This window comes from Phragmites australis, chromosome 2 (assembly GCF_958298935.1).
Source record: "Phragmites australis chromosome 2, lpPhrAust1.1, whole genome shotgun sequence".
Taxonomy (NCBI): Eukaryota; Viridiplantae; Streptophyta; class Magnoliopsida; order Poales; family Poaceae; genus Phragmites; species Phragmites australis.
The window spans coordinates 46,483,827-46,504,073 of record NC_084922.1 but is presented as its reverse complement, the minus strand read 5'-3'; the positions used below and the strand labels follow the sequence as shown (position 1 = coordinate 46,504,073).

The 20,247-nt window shown below is 45.7% G+C and overlaps 3 protein-coding genes across 3 annotated transcripts; 2 read left to right on the top strand and 1 right to left on the bottom strand.

Annotated features, from left to right (window-relative positions):
• Positions 1–5,404: 5,404 nt before the first annotated feature.
• Positions 5,405–8,515, top strand: LOC133909287 (SUN domain-containing protein 4-like). The gene is made up of 4 exons (XM_062351649.1): positions 5,405–5,889; positions 6,232–7,496; positions 7,579–7,664; positions 8,168–8,515. Exons 1-4 carry the CDS (start codon positions 5,703–5,705, stop codon positions 8,397–8,399), a joined length of 1,770 nt encoding a protein of 589 aa, XP_062207633.1. The 5' UTR covers positions 5,405–5,702; the 3' UTR covers positions 8,400–8,515.
• Positions 8,516–11,189: 2,674 nt separating this feature from the next.
• LOC133910184 (F-box protein At5g07610-like) lies at positions 11,190–12,702 on the top strand. Its single transcript, XM_062352696.1, is given in 2 exon segments — positions 11,190–12,327; positions 12,329–12,702. Coding segments are annotated over 2 exon segments (1,029 nt in total). The 5' UTR covers positions 11,190–11,632; the 3' UTR covers positions 12,663–12,702.
• A 1,591-nt stretch (positions 12,703–14,293) lies between these two features.
• Positions 14,294–18,737, bottom strand: LOC133908249 (chloride channel protein CLC-c-like). Its single transcript, XM_062350251.1, has 7 exons — positions 18,505–18,737; positions 16,824–17,024; positions 16,526–16,703; positions 16,168–16,430; positions 15,697–15,966; positions 14,476–15,607; positions 14,294–14,380 (listed from the first exon to the last, which is right to left on the bottom strand). The coding sequence occupies exons 1-7, from the start codon at positions 18,735–18,737 to the stop codon at positions 14,294–14,296; spliced, it is 2,364 nt and encodes a 787-aa protein (XP_062206235.1).
• Positions 18,738–20,247: the final 1,510 nt, after the last annotated feature.

Below are 20,247 nucleotides of genomic sequence, written 5' to 3'. Positions count from 1 at the left end.
GACCCCGAGACCGGGGAAGGGCCCCACATGTCAGTTGCAGGTGTTAAACAACAGGGAGTTTTTTTAAGTAATATTAATTTAATAAAGAATTACAAACAAGTATGTATTTTTGGATAATTATAAAATAATATCACGTCCGCAAATCAATTGCAAATAAAAGCCCAATTGATTTTTGTATTTTTGCAAATTTCCAAAAATACATACTATTTTTGTATTTTTTATTAAATTAATATTATCTCTCGTACTTAAAAAATCTCTAATCCATATATCGTCAGCCTTTTTTTTGCCCCCGCGTCCGCTCGCCCGCCCTTTGTCCGCCCCACACGCATCATCTGTCCCACACCCTCCCTCGCGTTTTGCCTACCTGTCCTCTCGCTCTCTCTCTCGCGTCAAACATCCAACCGCTCTCCCACGATCTCCCAGCTGCAACTCCGCTGCCCTCGATTGGGAGCCACATCCAACCGCCCCACCCCTCCCTCCGCTTCTGCTTGCGCCGCTCGTCCCCTCCCTCCGCTAACACTTCCAAATCGCTTCGTCACAACCTCACGCATGCCATCGCGTCCACATCCTCCATCTCCCCTTATTCACGCCACTCCCAAGATCTTCACTACCAGTCCACGTCGAATCTGGAGGGCACGATGGCCCTCCCCAAGCTCGTGGTGGCCGATGGTAGCGCTAGCCCTCCCCAAGGTCGCAGGCTCACAGCAGCCGGATCCAGTGGCAACGGCCCTCCCTGAGCTCGTTGCGACCAAAGCCATGGCGAAGGCCCTTCCAAGCATGCGACAGCGAGGTCATGTGACGACAACCCTTATCAAGTGTGCGGTGGTGGAATCCGGTGATGGTGGTCGTTCCCAAACGCGATGGTGGCCATTTCCTGAGGTCCAGATCCGTCTGCCCTTCCCAGATCGGGTCTCAAGGAGGGCCACACGGGGCAGTTGGATGTGACACCTTCGACAACGCGAAGATGCGCCACCGTTGCTACGGCCTGGTCACCGGGTCTAAGACTAAGCGACAACTATGGTGACGAATTTGGAGCCCTCAAGGATAGCTACAGTCTCGTTCTCCCCCTTTCTATGCTTGAAATGCCCCAAATTCACTTGTTCACCGGTGATCCCAATCCATAAATGAGATTACATAAGTTTTGCTATTCTCAGCATTTCTCTCTTTTCTTTTTATTCACGTGTGACTGTAGCTGTGCGTGTGTTAATGGTGATAGGGTTAAAATTGCTTCGGCGCTTGCCTCATGCCTCGAAGTTTGAAATAGGATTTGGTGCATGCGTGCTAAAAATATACCGTGTCAATATGTGTGTGTTAGTTAGTCTGAATTGATATGAATGAATGAAGTAGAGAACGGTCCACACCGCGATTCGACTTTCTGTTAATATATATGTGCTCAATCTTTGATTTATGAAAAACTATGAATGAGGAAAAAACAAGCTGACTTCTGTTTACTAAAACGTAAACTCTCATCCTTTGTTGATTTGCATCTTTGTATGGCGATAGCTTTCAGAATTACATATGGGCAGGAGGCAGAAGTTTGATGGTTGAGTGCTTCTGCGAGACTGATAAAACATGTTGACACTCAAGTTATGGAGTACTTTATTTTTGGTCTTTTTGTGTTCATAGTTCACCCTGCATGATCACACCAAACTGCTGCCACTGGACAAACAATTGTGACTTAGGATTGAGTTGTAGGTGTCTAATTATTATTTTTTTCTTTATTTCAATGGGCATGCTGATTCTGACCAACAGTTAATCATAGTCGTTTGATAATTTATCAAGTGTTACAATTTTACTGCATATCAATTTTGAGCAAATTTCTTTTATCATTAGTTATCTATTTTTGTAGCTTAGCATAACATGTCAAACTTGAGCTAAATTTCCAATCAATTATATTATCTCGTGAATTTTTTTATTCCCATTGCAATGTATGGACATTTGACTATTTATAATAAATAAATACAATGAGTGACAGACTCTCAAGTTATTTTATTGTAGGTTATTGATCCGTGTCCCACTTTGAGTCGTCCTCATGTCAACAGGATTTTTTTAAAAGAAATATTTTTTGCTCGATCAATTAGATTAGGATGGTCTTTTCAGTGCTAGGTATTACTGAACAAAACAGAAAAACAGTAGCCAATAATTATTACGTCGCTTTATTTTTGCAATGATATGTTCCGATGGATGCATTGCTTTGATGTTCTGGGCACTAATGATTTCTCTTTTCTTTTATACTATATTTGATCATTCCTGCATTATAAGTTTATAACTAAAGAGTTTCTTTAGTGATGACAGATTAACTCATGGTATTATGCTTTACTTATAACAAATCAATTCATGGTATTGTGTTTTACTTATAATTATGTTTTACTTATAATTGATCGATGGTCCATGCTATTTCTAATGGCATTCTCATAGATGATGATTTTTGTGTTCTCCAAAGGGCTCTACAATTAAATGTTTGCCTCAGTTTTACTTCATATGCCTTCTGTCATATTTGAATTTTTTGTGTCTGTCTCAAAAAAGAGGTGTTACGTAAAATTTATATTTTCTTTGGATAATGTTACTATAATTCTATATTTAATAGGTATATATATTTAAACTGACAAATTTATTGTTCATACATGTTTGATAGTCATAGTTGTCCCCTTCCTAAATTCAGCATGCATGAGTTACATCAGTTAATTTCATGTAGCCTAAATTCAGGTGTGGAAATAAAAATCTAAAACCAATTTGAAATGTATTTTGTTGTAGTGACATGTCTTGTGTTTGTATGTTTAGTTGACCTAAATGTCTTGTCTTTCTTTGGTTTAGTCTTTTTCTGTTGATTTCTCATGTGATAGTCTATTGGCTATTATTTTCTTTTGCTATTGCTTTTAATATCCGTTATTGATACTGGACGTTCTAATTGGTGAAGATGCTTTTGCTTACAAAATAACTCGCAAGCTAAGTCGTTTAAAGAAAGATGTTTGAGGAGACTTTATCCATATTAGTATTCTATTTTGAGTACTTTTTCCAAATGATACCATATTACGAAAAAGTTATTTCCTTGCTACTTTCTGAAAGAGGAGTAGCCTCAAAATTAGCAAAATATCTCGTTTACAGTAGTTTCTATTGTGATCTCACTACAGTGCAAATTTTGGTATGCGCAGGTCTGCTTCCATCATTCTTACTGTTCTTTTTTTCCCACTTTCTACAGCCTCCATTTCAGGTATATGATGATGCAAGATATTCTATGCTTTCTGATTATCGTATTTTGTTTTTTTACTGACTGTACTATCCTGAGGCATTATGACATCTCCCACTCGTTGACTCCTGCATCCCCACTACAGTAATGCTTGTCATTTGAACCTCTTTCATTTGGCACATTGTTTAGAGAATTCCGTCAGTCATCGTTAAGGTTTCTCTATATGATCTTCTGGTCTCCAGGTCGTCATTGATGGATCCGGTAATGAAGAGATATATGGTATGTCAATCTGGTTTTTATGGATTGGTTGCAGGACTGGACGATAAAGAAAAAAAAATCCTTTCATTTTGAGTGTTGAATGAGCATCAAGATTGTTTATAAATATTGTTTTGCATCTACCAATTTACAGACATCAAAATTTAGGATCTTTTGTTAGGGGAAAAGATTATAATGCATCTCCTGCTCAAGGAGCGTGAGAAAAATCTGCTCTAGATGTAAAAGAATATTATATTTCGTTGGATTTATGTAAATGAAAGTGTATCCGGTTGGAATTATACAAGAATGTTGATCATGTAAATAAAAGTGTATCCCGTTAGAATTATCCATACACGATCTTTGTCTGCAAAATAAAATTGATAAACTCGAATAAGTATAGGCGCATGATGTTTGCTGTAAGGAAAAATACGGATCATAATATAACTTATACAACTGTAATGAATAAAAAATTTAAACTAAAAGTGATTATGCTAATAAAAATGTTCAGAGCTGGATCAAGCTACATACTTGCCTACTTCACTGCACACATTCTACTGATCTATTGAACTATCTATTATCGGGGGTGATCCCTGACAATAATCCAGGGTATACCAGATGATGTACGTATTGATTCGCGTTTCCTATACACGTGTATCAACCTGGACTCAAGAACACCGATGTTTATACAGGTTCATAATTTCTGTGGGATAATAGCTCTACGCCTTGTGTATTATCTTTTGAAATGGGTGAACATATTACAGAATAAATTCCTCCTCTATAAACACCATCTTGACCCCTTATATGCTAGAAAAAAAGATGCATGAATAAATAGACCATACCAACCCTATGGCTAACCTCTTCATGACGGAGCCTACTATCCCTAATATATTATAATGTTGGATAGGTATGTGTGCCCTTCTCTGGTCGTCATGTGCGTCCCGCATCATCATCGAACGTTATTAGGCTTACCTGCAAGACCATCACACGATATTAAATACTACAGAACAGGTCACTGCAATTTTACAATAGATATTGTACAATACTTAGTAGCCACTTCTTATTAATATCCGAGTTTGATTTGTAATCATTTTTGAAGTTTGCATCGTAGTTTCTACTAGTTAGACCAATAATTGATTTTTGCTCGTCTTGTCATTTAAGTATGTCCTTATGAATTTTATTTATCACTAATGTTACTAAATTTTTATTATCTTAATATGCATGGACAAGTTGCAATGATGTGTCATGTTATTTTATATTAGATTCACCTAATTAACTATATTATTCCGTAGAAACTCTTGACTCCTGCCGCAAAATAGCCTTTCATTATACCTCGTAGTATTTCACTCCGTAAACTATATTACCTATATATTTTTAGCTCCCGCGATTTTTGGCTCCACACGCGTAAAAAAAATTCAACTAACAGGTGATTCTGTGGGGACACAGCAGCGGCCCAAGGGACCGCGTCCGCTCGGGTGGTTGATGACGTGGCGAGCACGCGTGTGCTCACGGTATTGGCTGATACGCGTGGCGTGCGATCTAGTGCTCCAACCCTATACACTACTGTGACGTGCACCTGCTACCCAAACCGCTACAGGACAACCCCGCGGATCAATGGTCTACTGTACAATTTTAATCCGAATATAATTGTCAAGATTTACTGAATCCGGAGGGCGTTAAAGACGCTACACTGCACATGTTGAATTCATAATCTTTCATATTTGTATTTTCTTAGGTAGCCTTATTTTTCATATACCTATTCTTTGTTAAGCTACGGTAAAATTACTAAGTAGTATGCTGTGAAATTGATTTAAATTGGTCTCATACTAATCTACAATTAAATTAAAAAATAAAGTGGTCCAGATGCAGAGTCGTAATGAAGAATTTGAATTTTGGAAGTTCGAAGCAGTCCAGAAGATCCACCTCAGCACAGGCTGGACGGACAGGTTGCACGATTCACAGTGCGAACGGGAAGAAGAGGAGGAGGAGGCAGGAGCCGACAAGATCTCGCGCTGAACGTCTTCCCCTCCTCCTCCCTCTCCCCCTGATGGAGCTCCGGCCCTTTCAAAACCCCTCACCCGCTCGGCGCCACGCGACCCCGTCCCCGCGGCCCCGATCCCCACCCCGTGCCGCCTCGCGCCGGGTCCCGCGGTTCTGAGCGTTCCTTCCTGCTCGGGTTCGCCCCGGCTGGATTCCTTGGCCCCTGACGCGGGCGGGTGCGGTTTCTTGGCGTGGATGTGAGGGTGGGAGAGGGAGGGAAGGAATGCAGAGGTCGCGGAGAGCACTCCTGAGGAGGAGGGCAGCGGCGCAGGAGCAGGGCGCGGGGGTGGAGGCCGCCGCTAACGGGGGGAAGAGGCGGCTCTACGGCTTCTCCGCCTCGCTCGTCGTCGCGTCGTGGGTCGCCGTACTCCTCCTCCACTCGCTCGTCGGGCACGGCGACGGTCAACACGGTATAGCCAACTGCCCTCTTCTGTCTTCTACCTCGCTCTCGACCGTTTTTGAATCCGTCTTGATGAGTCAGTTGCGTGTCTGGTTGCGTGTTGGTGATCGTTACACGCAATGGCGCAAACCATGGCCCCGGCCGTTATTTGGTGGACTCGATCGAACTGCGCAGCGCAATCGAATTCCGTCAGAACTTGTAGATCCGGGCGCCTTGTTATATTCTTTCTGAATACACGTCGATGGTTGTTAGAGTAGTTGATGAAATCTCCTCGTCCTTGTGTCACCAAGTTGCAAAGTTCTCGTGTATTTCAAATGAATGGGATGACATCTGTGCTGTCTGATTTCTGCAGATGGAGGAGTTTCTGCTATGTCTCTTGCTGTTGTAGATCCTACCTTGAGTGAAGGTTCTGTTAATCCCTCTGTACAGGAGGAGCATGAGAATTTGGCAGTGCCAGGTGATACTTCTGTTAAATCTGGTGAAAATGTCGCGGAAGTTCTAACAAAGTATAGTCAGGTTGAGCTTTCAGGAGGTCAGGGTGGAAGTTCTCCTCAGACTGATGTTGATTCTGAAGTTCATCTAGGGGATAAAGTGGAGAGTGAAGATATCCCAAGACCAGTAAGATTATCACGAGCTGTCCCTCCTGGTCTTGTTGAATTCAAGACAAGAGCAATTGCTGAAAGGGGAACTGGTGTTTCTAGTCAAACTGGAATTGTGATCCACCGAAGGGAGCCCAGTGGAAAGTTGTATAATTACGCCTCAGCGTCAAAAGGAGCTAAGGTCCTGGACTTCAATAAGGAGACTAAGGGTGCTTCCAACATCTTAGATAAAGACAAAGACAAGTATCTTCGCAATCCTTGCTCAGCAGAGGGGAAATTTGTCATCATAGAGCTTTCTGAAGAAACCTTGGTAGATACCATTGCAATTGCAAATTTCGAGCACTATTCTTCTAATTTGAAAGAATTTGAAATCCTGAGCAGCTTGATTTATCCCACAGAAAACTGGGAAACACTTGGAAGATTCACTGTTGCAAATGCAAAACATGCTCAGAATTTCACCATTCCTGAGCCAAAGTGGGCTAGATATTTGCAGCTCAACTTGCTAAGCCATTATGGTTCCGAGTTCTATTGTACACTCAGTATGCTTGAAGTGTATGGTATGGATGCTGTCGAAAAGATGCTGGAGAACTTGATTCCAGTTGAGAGCAAAAAACCCGAACCTAATGATAAAATTAAGGAGCCAGTTGAACAAACACCTTTGAAGGAGCCAACCAGAGGAAACGAATCCTCTCAGGAACCCCTGGATGAAGATGAATTTGAACTAGAAGATGATAAAACAAATGGTGATTCATCAAAGAATGGTGCTCGTGATCAAACTTCAGAGACAAGGACACTTCAGGCTGGCAGGATTCCTGGAGATACAGTTCTTAAGGTGCTAATGCAGAAAGTTCAATCTCTTGATGTGAGCTTCTCTGTGTTGGAGAGGTACCTAGAGGAGTTGAACAGTAGATACGGGCAAATCTTTAAGGATTTTGATGCTGATATTGATAGCAAAGATGTATTGTTAGAGAAGATCAAATTGGAGTTGAAGCATCTTGAGATCAACAAAGATAACCTTGTATGCAATTTTCTTTACTTATCTTATCCTTCAGCTATTGCTACCTTAAAACTCTGTATCTAATCATATTCCTTGGTTTCAGGCGAACAAAATTGAAGAGATCCTCTCATGGAAGATAGTTGCTTCCTCTCAATTAAACCAGCTGGTCCTGGATAATGCTATACTTAGGTTTGTATAGTTATTTTTTTCCCTATGCTTTTTCTCAATGGCCCTGTTTGACACAACTGGAACTTATGGATTTTTGTTGAAAAGTGGATTTTGCTGAAAATTACTTATGGCTTTTAGCTGTTGGTTTTTACGAGAAATTTTTAGGTTCTTAGCACATCAAAAACTAAAAAAGCCACTTTCAGCCAGCTTATCAACTTTTAGTTCATTTCATCAGAATCTAGCTTTTCAAAAGCTAGCAATAAGCCAGTTTGTTTGTTTTAGTTTTTGGCTTATGAGAAGCAGAAGCCACCAATAAGCTGAAACAAACAGGGCCTATATAGTCAGTGTTCTTCAGATCAATTTTGCTGCTACCTATTTGAAATTTGTAAAGCATTTATAGTTATGGCTAAAGTAAGAACTTCATGAATTGGCATCGGCATTAATCATGCTGTAATTGTTTGATACGTTGCTAGTTGTTTGATACGTTTCAAACTTCGCTAATCATGCTGTAATTGTTTCTGCAGATCGGAATTCGAAATATTTCAGCAAAAGCAGGCTGATATGGAGAACAGGAGTTTTGCTGTTATGTTTCTCAGTTTTGTTTTCGCTTGTTTAGCGATTGCTAAGTTGTCTATAGGTGTCATGTTCAAAATCTGTAGATTCTGTGACTTTGAGAAGTTCCATAATGTAAGGTCCGGATGGCTTATGTTGCTGCTGAGCAGTTGCATTATAGCCTCCATTTTGGTAATACAATAATACGTGCATTCAACTCCACATAGTTGCGGCTGTACATTGTAATTACATGAGCGTTCTGATTCAAAATCAATTGTAAACCTTTGAGATCTTAACAAGTTTACAGTGCATTTATCTGACGCCATCAGTGGTCTCAGTTTGGAGGGAAGGAGTAAATTTGATAGTGTGGTCATTTTAAAGCTGCAGTAAACTACTAGAACTGAACTATTTTGTCCTCGTTCCACTCTAGGTCCAGGGGAATGTAGAAGCAAATCTACCTGGAAAGCATGTGCATGCAACTGGAGCAGCGGTCCCCATGGGCTTTCGTTTGTTTAAGGAACCAAGGCATGGTCCCCATGGGCTTTCATGTTACCATGCACGATTGCCAAGAACAGATGGGAAGGTAATATACTACCAGTATCTTCCATGAGGGTTGTGCAGTGCATGTTGTTGATTCGGCTTTCTGTCTGCACATGGCCTCAACATTGCATTGCTTATAAGGCAGTGCCCCGTTGGTTTCCAGCAGGAAAGACTTGTATCAGTAGTGAGGTCAATGCAGAAAATATTACACTATATGAAGTGAAGTTTACTGCTGTATAACAGCGTAAACCTCGAGCTCTTTAAGTTAGTTGAGAGTTGAGACGATAGTGGTTTTGCAGTAGGTTGCCGTGGGTTTATTTCTCCTTACCTTCTAGTTTTCCTGACGGAGACTTGTACAAACAAATATAGACGAGGTCATCTATGATGGTTGACAGTTTTATTTCATACGCAAAGAAGACGTGAACTGCATTGAAAGATACTTCAATTATCGGGGATCTCTGGTCAGCTGATTCAGGACAGCTTGTGTCTAGCTAAAATTCTATGCTTGTATTATCAGTTAAGCATGCTGCAAAGCTAGTCTCCCAGCTATGTTATCATCGATAGCCTGGTTACCTAGACCAATCACAGCATCACGTACCGTAGCTTTCTTCTTGATCCTTTCTGTGATCCAAAGCCCGTACTGGACTACTGTTTGGTCTTGGATTGACCGTAGGTTGGAGATGCGTTTGTGCTGGGGCCTGGGGGGAATCTGGGTGCGGAGCAGAGCTTGTGGCTTCTCTCTCTGCGTAGACTGCAATTCCGAGCCTTCCACTCGACTCTCTATTGCGTGATCTGAGGAGAGTTACTTGTCACTTGTCAGCCCAGAACCAGATGATTTGCTCATGAGGGGCCCTAATCCGCGGTCATCGTCCGCACCTCGACCGATTGGCGTTGGCTCTATCAATTAGGCCCACGGAGAGAAGGCTTTGTTGTACTGCTTCCTGAATGGATCAACTATGGACATCACATTTTTTTTAAGCTCTCCCTATCTAAAACAAAAGAATAGTTTAAGCTGCAACTTCTCAGGTTAAACGAGAGAGAGAAATCACTGTGCTGTCCCTTTCATATGAAAAACTTGCAGATGTTTGAAGACTCAGCTTATTGGTGGATAGGCTGCTTTCCCTTGCTGTCAGGAGTCTCGCATATGCGTTTGGCACGTCTCCTCCGCCCCTCCTCAATCACCGGCACCATCAGTGGCGAGCGAAACGCTTCGCACTCTGGCAAGCCAAGATGAACCGGCAACGCTTGAAGATGTCCAAAGAAAAATTCCCACTAGTCTTTGCAGATATATGAGCTATCACGATTATTCATTTATATTAAAATTTGTATAAAAAGATAAATAAAAAAATTATAAAATAGATAAGATAATCAATAAATAAATGAATATCATATAAGAGGACGAACAAGTAAAGATAATCTGTATATCTATATATGGACAAACAGAGTTGCCTTTCCCCGAAAGATCCGGTTCCTCTGACTTTATCCCGGTCAAATCAGAGAGAAACAGTATTTCATAAGAGGATGAACATTGTCTCTGACGTCGAACACGGTAGAAGAGGCACTGTAGCAACAGAACTGTAACAAATCTATCATACTATTGTATTATCAAATCTGATCCGTTCATATCAAATCAACGGTTGACAGCTCGTTGAAGTCAATTGACTTCTCAACGATCTCATTCCTTCCCCGAAGATGTCCGAAGTAGTCGCACACTCAAAGAAACGTACGCCGAAACATTCTTTTGAGAAGCATGTCAGCATCAGTACACCAAATTCAGGCGGGCACCCAGCAGAAAGAAACCTTGAGTGGCATCCACACAAGTCTGCCGAAAATAACGCTCCGAACTTGCTCTCTTCCGCGACGGGGCAACCGCACGCAACAATCTATCGCTCTTGCACGAATCTCGAAGCGAAAATAGTCATAGATACAGTACAACAACGTTTGCCCGGGTCAGGTGCCGGATTCCTTTCCTGGATACGGGTCATGGCGACGACGGTTAACTGATATCTCAGGCTTAAGCAAAGGACTAAAGCAAGGCATGCCTGCTTCTTATTGTTTCTTACTGTCACAACAAGAAGGGCATGGCGATATCTCTGACGATATATGCACAGCACAAATGGCAGCTTGGTGATGCCAACTCTTTACTTGGACGCCTCACCGTGCATGGCCGGGCCGGCCGGCACATGGTTGCTTGGGGGCAAAGGCCAAGAAGAGTTCCTTTCGCATCACTGCCCGGCAGATAGTGGGGACTTTATCGCACCATTTCTTCTCATCAATTCACAGCACGTAAAAAGCCTTTTCGGTTATCTGTACAGATACCAGAGATTTTACTTCTTGTTTCCGGAAAGAAAAGAAGAGCTTTACTCATTACCGAAACTGCGTCAGTTGTTTGATTTGTTTCTGTCCAGATTTCTTTTTCCCAAGACGTTCTCTTTCCTTCTTCCAGATGTAACCATCCGATGCTGATCGTAGATCGCTATCTGTTTGTAGTGTTAACGCGCAAAGCACGCTGCAAACCTCACGTCAGGAGATTGTTCTGCTGACCCCAAAACAGCAGTACTGTTAGTACCGGCGCGAAAGAGCCACAGGGACCGGTGGGCTACGGCCGCACGTTTGCTGCATTCGTTTCAGGTTTTTAGCGTTTATTATCGCCAAGATATATCGCCTCTTTGATCTGATCGGTGTTACGCAGTTCTTGTGCTGTGCACCACTCGAAACCTCTGCATGTCGACGCCATCGAAATATCTTCCTTGCCAAGGTGGAGAAACCAAAGCTTAGCCCGAAATCTTATAAGCATCGCACACTCTTGTTGATTATTGGCATCAAGGTGTAGTGTCATCTGAAAACGAGCTCACGGAATCGCGGTGTGCTGTAGTATAGTCTTTTGAAGATCAGAGATGGCTGGGGAGATGAGCGAGGACGTGCTCACGGAGATCCTCTCGAGGCTGCCGTGCAAGTCGCTGGCGCGGTCCCAGTGCGTGTCCACTTCATGGCAGCGCCTAATCTCCAGCGATTACCTCCGCCGGAGGCTGCCGCTCATCACGTCGGGTGTGCTCTTCCACGACGGCCCGCGCGGTGGTGACGACGGCAGGAAGCAGGCGTACACGTACGCGTGCGCGTCGGACGGCGGCGGCGGCGGCGTCGCGGAGGCGGCCAACATGGGCTTCTTCCCGTGCCACGACACGTCGACCATCATCGACGGCTGCAACGGCCTGCTGCTCTACTACGCGTCGCACCCGGCGGCGTTCCACGTCGTGAACCCGACGACGCGGCGGTGGGCGGCGCTGCCGGCGCCGGGAAGCAGGACGCTGCTCTCCTTGCTGGCGTTCGACCCCTGCGCCTCCCCGCACTACAAGGTGCTGTGCTTCACCGGGTGGCTCCCACGGGGCGCGTCCATCGAGGTGTTCGACTCCGAGGCCGGCACGTGGCGGGAGCACGAGGTCGACTTCGGCCTCGACACTGACGCCATGTGGGCCACCATGCACTACTTCGGCGGCGCGCTCCACGTGCTGGCTCACTCGGGCCACGTCGTCCGCGTCGACCTGGACACCATGGCGTGCGCGGTGATTGCGCTGCCGGCGCCGGTGAGCTGCCGGGCACTGCCGCGGCCGGCTGCGCTACGCGTCCAGCGACGGCTCGCGCCTCAAGATATGGGAGCTCAAGGACGCAGACGCAGCAGATTGGGCGCTAAAGCACGAGATCGGGGTCAAGGACCTCGTCGCCGGCAAGCCCAACGACTCGAGCCAAGCGTTCCACCCGGAGAGGGAGGTGGTGTACCTGTGGGCGCCGTGGAAGCTGGTGGCGTTCGACATGGTTGAGAGGCGCGTCGAGGAGGAGTGGGTGTTCGGCTCGGAGAAAGAAAGCGCGCATCTCATCCAGATCTGGTTGTCTCCGTTCTCGTGCCATTTGGCCAACTGCCTAGCCTGATCAGACTAGCCGACGCACTGAACTCGAGCCGCGTCGAGGAAAAGAGTAGCTTGGGGCAATGGGGCCCGTTGCTTCTCCACAAGAATGCGATTGCGTCCAAGCGTACAAGATTGCTAAAAACAAAATAAAAAAATCCAAACACAGGAAAACTGAAAATACTTGGATTTATATGTTGTTATATTTAGCTCATGATTACTTCTGCACGCTTCATAGAGTTTAGGCGTCTAAAAACGCTGAAACTGTGTAAACACCGACGAGTTTAGAGAACGAGGTTAGGGTTTAGAGTTTCGGGGCTCACCGACGACTCCAGATGTTAGAGAGAGGCTAGAGCGACTATCGGATCGGCCAGTAGATTCGATGGCAAGAGCATCGTCGGAGATATGTGAAGGAGGATGCGAGACTAAGCGAGCACACGAGACACACGGTGAGGGAAAGAAATGCGAAACAAAGGTGGGTGGAGGTTAAAGATCCACATCTCCATTCGATAAACGACGAGTGTCAACTAAAAAAAGAAAAAAAATGCGCCTGAAATTAGCATCACCTTTACTTCTGTTGGGATTGTTTAAGTTAACTCGATAAAGTAAATGCTGGAGGGAAATTGCATTGGACATATCAACCGATGCTTTGTTACAGCTCACCACGTGTACTTTTAGTTTACTGTGCTTGAGTTCAAATTATTATTTTTCTTTCCATAACATGTCATCTCCGGCTTCCATTATCAAGATAACGGAATTAACAGAGTGCATGCTTGTTGTTACGAGAAAAAGGAAAAACCAAAGGAGCCGCAGAATGTAAACAAGCGACCAGTTTTTTAAGACTACAAATTAACGAAGTACCAGAAAAGAGATTACTTGAGTCCGAATTTACCTGTGTCTATACCATTGAGCTGCAATGTCTTGGAATTTTCTTACTCTCCAAAGGTACAGTTTTGATAATTTACTTTTATCCACTAATTAGTTTGTATCTCCCGAAAAGATAGCAAAACTACAGCTTTGATACGAAAGTTTCAAATGGTTTAGTATTATGAAGTACCATTATACACCACGGTGAGTTGACAGAGCACTGAAACTGTAGAAATGGTGGTTATGATGATGATATATCCTACAGGTAGGGATATCTAATAGGTAATTTTGGGTCACAACTTAGTTTATTTTTTAGCTTAATTAAATGGTAGTGAATCTGTAGTCCATTTTTCTAAAGTTTTTGGTCAGCTCTAATGATTAAAAATACAAAACTTACCTCCCTAACCGGAGAAAGACATATTCTAGCTTGGAGTTAATTGGTTGACATTTCACAGCAGTAATGACAATGGTGCCTTCGGTTGATGACAAGTTGACAACTCCAATGCCGGTAAAAAAATGACAAAATTGGCAATGGCTGCTCCCTAGGTCGCTGAGAGAAAATTGGTTCGGATGAATAATCGGCATTATCCGTGAGATACTTACAAGGGCTAAAATCTCAGGCTTGTCAGTCCAGAGAAATTTTGCAGTCACACCACTTTGATCGCAGGGGACAGGGTGCTAATTAAAGAGACTAAACTTTTTTTTTCTGAAAAAATTGAAGAGTCTAAACTAACCTATACACAAATGTGCTGATGCAAAATCCCTTGGCGAGCCGCCCGTGCTTTCTTTCTACCGGGGGAGGTCGTCCGGGAACAGCCCGCGGATGTACTGCGGCATGAAGTCGTGCCGCGTCAGGATCCCGACAACCGGCGGCCTCTGCACATGCAAAATCCGAGACTCGTGTCACGCTACACGCAAAAAATGACGAGTTTGACACGCGGAAAGCAGTAAAAAGTTGTCAGCTCACTTACCCCCTGCGTCCTCGGCACGACGCACATGTGGCGGAGCCCGAGGTCGCGGAACAGCACGGCCGCCTTCGCCAGCGACATGTTCTCCACGACGGCGTACGGCGACCGGTTGGTGATGGGGTGGAGGTCCACGTACATGTCCATCTCCTCCTCGGGGAGGTCCAGGTCGTCGACCTTGAGGCCCTTGCCCGACCCGGCCTTGGCGAAGTCGAGCTGTGCGAGCCTGTGGAACACTTCGGCGGCGCCGGTCTTGACGCGGTCCCTGGTGAAGATCCTGCCCTGTAGCAGCACTAGCAGGTGGGAGCGTAGCACGAGGCCGCAAAGCTCTGGCGCCGGCGCGAAGGGCTGGTCCTCGATCACCGGGAACCCGTTGTGGCCGGTGCACCGTAGCGTGTCCACCACGGTGCCGACGCGCTCGACGCTGGAGAAGGTGATGAGTGGGCCGGACACGACGTCGCCGGCCACCAGGCTCCGCATGCACGGCTCCGCGTGCGCCTCCAGGTAGGGGAGCCCCTTCATGCGCACGATCTGCTCGTACACCCCCTTGTTGAAACAGTCTGCCACCGTCTTGGCGATGAGCAGCACGAGCATGATGAGTGGCAGCAGGAGGAGGTCGTTGGTGAGCTCCAGGAGGATGACGCACATCGACACCGTCATCCGCATGGTCCCGCCGGCAAAGGATGCCGCGCCGAGCAGCGCGAAGAGGCCTGTGTCGAGGCCGCTCAACGAGCCCAGCAGCGTGCCGACCAGCCGGCCGAACGAGGCACCAGAGAGGATGACAGGGATGAAGAGGCCGGACGGCACGGCCACGCCGTATGTGAGCAGGCCGAGGGTGTAGACGGCTGTGAAGAAAGTGAGGAGCGTGGACACGCCGAACTCGCTGTCGGTGCCAGCGCTGAAGAGGTTGCGGATGGCGTCGTCGTTGGTATTGAGGAAGAGGGACGCCAACGAGTTGTAGTGCCCTGCGGGGCACTGGAAATTCTTGAAGTTACCGGAGCGGCCGATGGTTGGGCACTTTCCGACGAGATCGGCCGGGCAGGGGATACACGTCATCAGCCACGGCAGGCCAAAGGAGCAGCACGAGGTGATCACTGAAATGGTCACCGTCAAGACGATCTTATAGCACGAGCCTTTCCTGCAATTTAAACGCTCAATGATCAGTGGTCACTATCCGTCTGAAGTTTCAAGAAATGCTTTAGATGGAGAGATTCAAATGACACCTACTCGTTGACGATGCTATATATGCGAAGGATCCGGTCGACGAGGAAGTTGAAAAGGGCACCGAGCAGCCCGCCGAGGATACCAAGCAGTATGACCGCGGCGAGGTCCGTGGCAGTGTACGTCGCTTGCCGTGAACTGAGATCGAACATGATCAGCCCTCCTTTGCCAAAAAGGCCACAGTGGCCGCCGTGACAGTAGTCGATTAGCGTCCGTAGCACCATTGCCACCACCGCAGTAGTTGAGAATGTCCTCCAGAGAAGCGCGCTCCGCCACCTATGAGATTGCAACAGTAGAGGGTTGAGGCAAATTCCATGGACACTGACAATCAACTGAAGCAACATGAATTGATCGAGAGACAAAAAAAAAAAAAATCCACTTCCAAAATGCTAGTATGAGACATGCTAGGTGCACTGTGGCATTCCCGGCAAAATGGTATTTGGGTACTCCATATTGGTTTCGGTTTTGAGAAATTACCAAGATGTTACTTCTTCAAGCGCAAAGAGCACACCGCCGACTGGGGCACGGAAGGCTGCCGTGACGCCGGCTGCAGCCCCGCAGGTGATGAGGTCCCTGCGGTCAAGATCATTCTTGAAGTACCTGATCCAGTTCCAAGTGAGGCCATACTTCCGTGACCCGCCTTGCCCGAGCAAGGAGGCAACGCAAGCTCCGGTGTGCACCATAGGCCCTTCCTTGCCCAGCACAAACCCGGCAGACACCCCAAATATTGAGCCAAAAATCTGCAGGTTGCAGGCCACAATACAATCAGATGTAAATCAAAACATCAATATCGCGATAAAGTAAGATATAGAGCTTGAAAGTTTCAGGATACCACCTTCACAAAGAGGGTACTGGGCGCTAAGACAGAGTGCGCATCTATGCCATTCAGATAAGCCTTCACCTCAGGTATGCCAGAACCGGCTGCTGCTGGGGCAATGTAAGCGCACAATGCCGCAGCCGCAGCGGCCAAAATTGCATTGCAACCAATGTATACTACAAACGCTGCCATGTACCTGAAGGGCCAAGCAACGTTGAGCAAAGAAGACGACAATGGCGAGGATGAAAGTTTTCGCATGTGCATTGATGGCAATTGTAAGCTTGCATGGAGATTGTCAGAGCTTTGCAGTTTGTACCTGTTGTGGAGCATGAGATTGCTCGTCAGGAGCAGCTTAAAACCGGCGATGTTTTCGACAGCAATGTTGTTGAAGAATCCAACTAGGCCAACGACTAAACCTACAAATAGTGCTAGGACCCATTTAAGGACCTGGTACTGGAAGATTTGAAGTCTTCCCCTTGATCTCCAGTCTTGTTTGTACACATCATTCTCCACAACCCTGAAATCACCAGTGAAATAACGTAAGAAAATGCAGAAATTAAATTGGTCCAAACATAAGTCATATGCGACTTTCTTTTTCTAAAGCATAAATCACATATCTCAGTTAAAAAAAGTCACATATTTCATACATTGGAACAACAGCCAATCAAACAACATAAAAATCTCTATACAAATCTTTTTTCGAAAGGACGGCACGAGCTCTACCGATTTTATTAAAGAAGAAGAGAGTTGACTCAGTTTATTAGAAAAAATCGGGTCTAAAAACCTCACAACTGCACGGTTTAATTAAGGGGAAAATCGGTGAGAAACCCAAACAACTAGACGACTTCGGATCAAAGCTGACCCAACAACAGTCGACATGGCACTGAATACAACCCTATCAACCGACATCCGCAGGCGCCACCATCCCAGTCTAGACAACCAGTGCTAGGTTTTCACCTAGAGAATCCCCCAGGCCACCCTATCACGCATGTGCTGACCCTGAGCCACCACCAATTCGCCGCACTCCCCGCTGGCCAGATCCGGGGGTAAGACAGATCCAGCGAAGGGGAGGAGCACAAATAACGTGAGGAGGCTAGGAGGCGATCACAACCGGGTGGAGAGGGCAGCCCCACAGAGCGCCGTCACGAAGCAAGGAAAGAGAGGACTAACACCCTCTCCCCCGATGAGGCCATCGGTCACCAGCACCACCATACCGACCCGAAGTAGGATGGACAGAGCCACGGCACCCAAGCCCACGCCAATTGAGCCACGGGTCTGCACCAGAGCCACCGGGCACCAGTCGTCGCCATGACACTGTAGCACAACGCGAAGAACCGACCGACGCCAATGCTGCACCCAACAACCTAGCTGCCGAGCGTAGATCTAGGCCACTGATGTAGCAGACATGCGGGAATATGCAGATCCAGGCAGCCCTAGCGCGGATCCAAGCCATGTGGGAAGCAGCGGCCACTGCCGCACCACCACTGGAACCAAAATGAGGAAAGGAGGTAAAGGGAAAAGGCCGTGACGCCCCAGCTTCGGAGTCGTCACTAGCCGCCGACGCCAATGTCCGCTCGCCAACAATGGCGGTCGGATCTAGCCGTGTTTTGGAGAAGCTGAGCGGTGGATGAATTGCCCCTCGGTTGCCAGACACGGGGGACACGGGATATCCTAATATCACAATCTAGATAACAATCTCAATACAAATCCATACCCACAAAAATGACTTGTACTCAAGAAAAATTCAGACAACTTACAAATAACAAAACTGCTGCAAGAACTGAATGTCAGCATTCAAAGCTTGGTCAAAAGTCTTATTAATCTAAGTTCTACCGATTTACCAGTACAGTTATGTTACAGCCAGATATCACGTTCATAATGATATTTCAAGGGCTGAAACGTCCACAATAAACTCAAATAATGACATCAACGGCACTTTAATTGACTCTGTAAAGATATATGAGAAATACTGTAGGCGGAAGCACAAGGGCACGTACTCGTAATCGAGGCTCTCAATGGGGCAGGTGTTGGCGCCGACGATGGCCATCTGCGACGTCGTGTTTGTGCCGCGCTGCCGCAGCAGCGGCCGCTCCAGCATGCCAGCCTCCTCGACGTCCCTTTCCCACTTCACCGACCTCGTCGACATCGGCGTCGTCATGGGCGTCGCCAACGGCGTTGAGCTGGAGCTCTCCGCTCCGCCCAACCCATTTTCTTTCGCAGCCGTGGCCATGGATCCCCTTTCCACTTACAGGTAGTAGTTTCCGTTGCTATCTGCCTCTTTTACGATCAACAGAGGTCGTGTGTACTTCATACTGCGATAGAAAAAAAAAGGCTCGTTACATGTGAAGATCAAGCACTAAAACATGATTTGGACGTTATCTTCTGTTGAGACCTATCCAGTTAGTTTAATACTCACTTTGTTCCTTTTTTATACGGCGTATTAGGATTTTAAATAGAGTAGAAGATCAGCAAATCTCATGTGGTTTCGAAACAACTTTTCGCGTAGATCTGTAGTTTGGCGTAATTTTCACAACATTGGAAACATGTTAATGTTCTCAGGAACAGAAAAAAAAAATCTTAAACACGTATCATTTGTTTTCCTCTCCCTTTCAGGCTTTCCAAGCACTTCGCCACTAGATTAATTGTCCGGATGGTGACGCCAATTACACCAAACGAGTGGCAATATAATTGGCCAATGCATGTCCCGGCTCCCGGCCAATTCTGTTCGCCGATCTCAGAACAGATTCAGAAACGATTTACAATGTCATCCTAACAAAAGATTCACAATCAATGTTATCTGATTCGGATACTGTTGAAGTCCGACTTAGATTAAAGTGTCTAATTTAACATAAAAATTTAGATACACAAAATAAAACTTAGAATGATTTAAGGTATCCGATTCAACTTTGGACGCGGTGGCCAGATAGCACTGTTCACATGAAGAGAATAATGTCTCTTCCCGTGAACACGACCAATCTAGATGGCATCTGATACAAATAGGGCGTCGATTATTCGGCTCATTATACGTCGGCGTTCAAACCAGCCGCTAGTGACATTGAACGTGAATAAACAAAACTACGATTAATCAACCGGAACTCACCGGAACACCTCGGCACCCGATCTCGATTTCCTCGCCGCCGTCGCTTCCGTCACCGGCAGGTGCCTTGGTGCTGTTTCTCTGGGCAAGCAATGAGGATTCGCTATACCGCCCTCGCGCCGCTCGTCAAGAAGATGCCTATAATTGCAAGGCGGGGGTGGCTTGGTGGTGAGGCGCGGAGGAGACGGCGCTAAGATAACAGCGAGGGCTCTCGCCACCGTCTAAATATGAGCGACGATCAGCATGTGTCAAGGAAACCGTTTGGTACCCGGTGATCCGATGAACCTACAACTACGATTACGCACGCGATTCCCTTGAAAAGGGAACGAGATTATCCACGCGATTTACCTCAAAAAGAAAAAAAGTTATCCTCGCGATTCCAAGGAATATTTCTAGGTACACACATAGTGTATTTTTTTCCAAAATGTTCTCTTTACATGTATCGTGTATACTTAGTATAAAATATATAAGTTGTGACAGATCTAATTAATCTTTATCATTTATCAGGTTGACCAAACGATAAACGATAACAGTACAAAGTTGAATCCGTTCTAATTCTAAAATTACATTTAATTTCTCTTTTGTTATATTGTATTTTTAACCTTTTTAACACGTGGACCGTTACCAGTAAAATAGATTACCT

What these genes read in the sequence shown, in the direction of transcription:
- LOC133909287 (XM_062351649.1), top strand. Translation starts at nt 5,703, where the DNA reads ATGCAGAGGTCGCGGAGAGCACTCCTGAGGAGGAGGGCAGCGGCGCAG. An exon ending in AGATCAACAAAGATAACCTT is followed by an intron (nt 7,497 to 7,578) that starts GTATGCAATTTT and finishes CCTTGGTTTCAG; the next exon opens with GCGAACAAAATTGAAGAGAT. An exon ending in CTGGATAATGCTATACTTAG is followed by an intron (nt 7,665 to 8,167) that starts GTTTGTATAGTT and finishes TTGTTTCTGCAG; the next exon opens with ATCGGAATTCGAAATATTTC.
- LOC133908249 (XM_062350251.1), bottom strand. Translation starts at nt 18,737, where the DNA reads ATGGCCACGGCTGCGAAAGAAAATGGGTTGGGCGGAGCGGAGAGCTCC. An exon ending in CTTGAAGAAGTAACATCTTG is followed by an intron (nt 15,967 to 16,167) that starts GTAATTTCTCAA and finishes GCAATCTCATAG; the next exon opens with GTGGCGGAGCGCGCTTCTCT. An exon ending in ATATATAGCATCGTCAACGA is followed by an intron (nt 15,608 to 15,696) that starts GTAGGTGTCATT and finishes TTTAAATTGCAG; the next exon opens with GAAAGGCTCGTGCTATAAGA.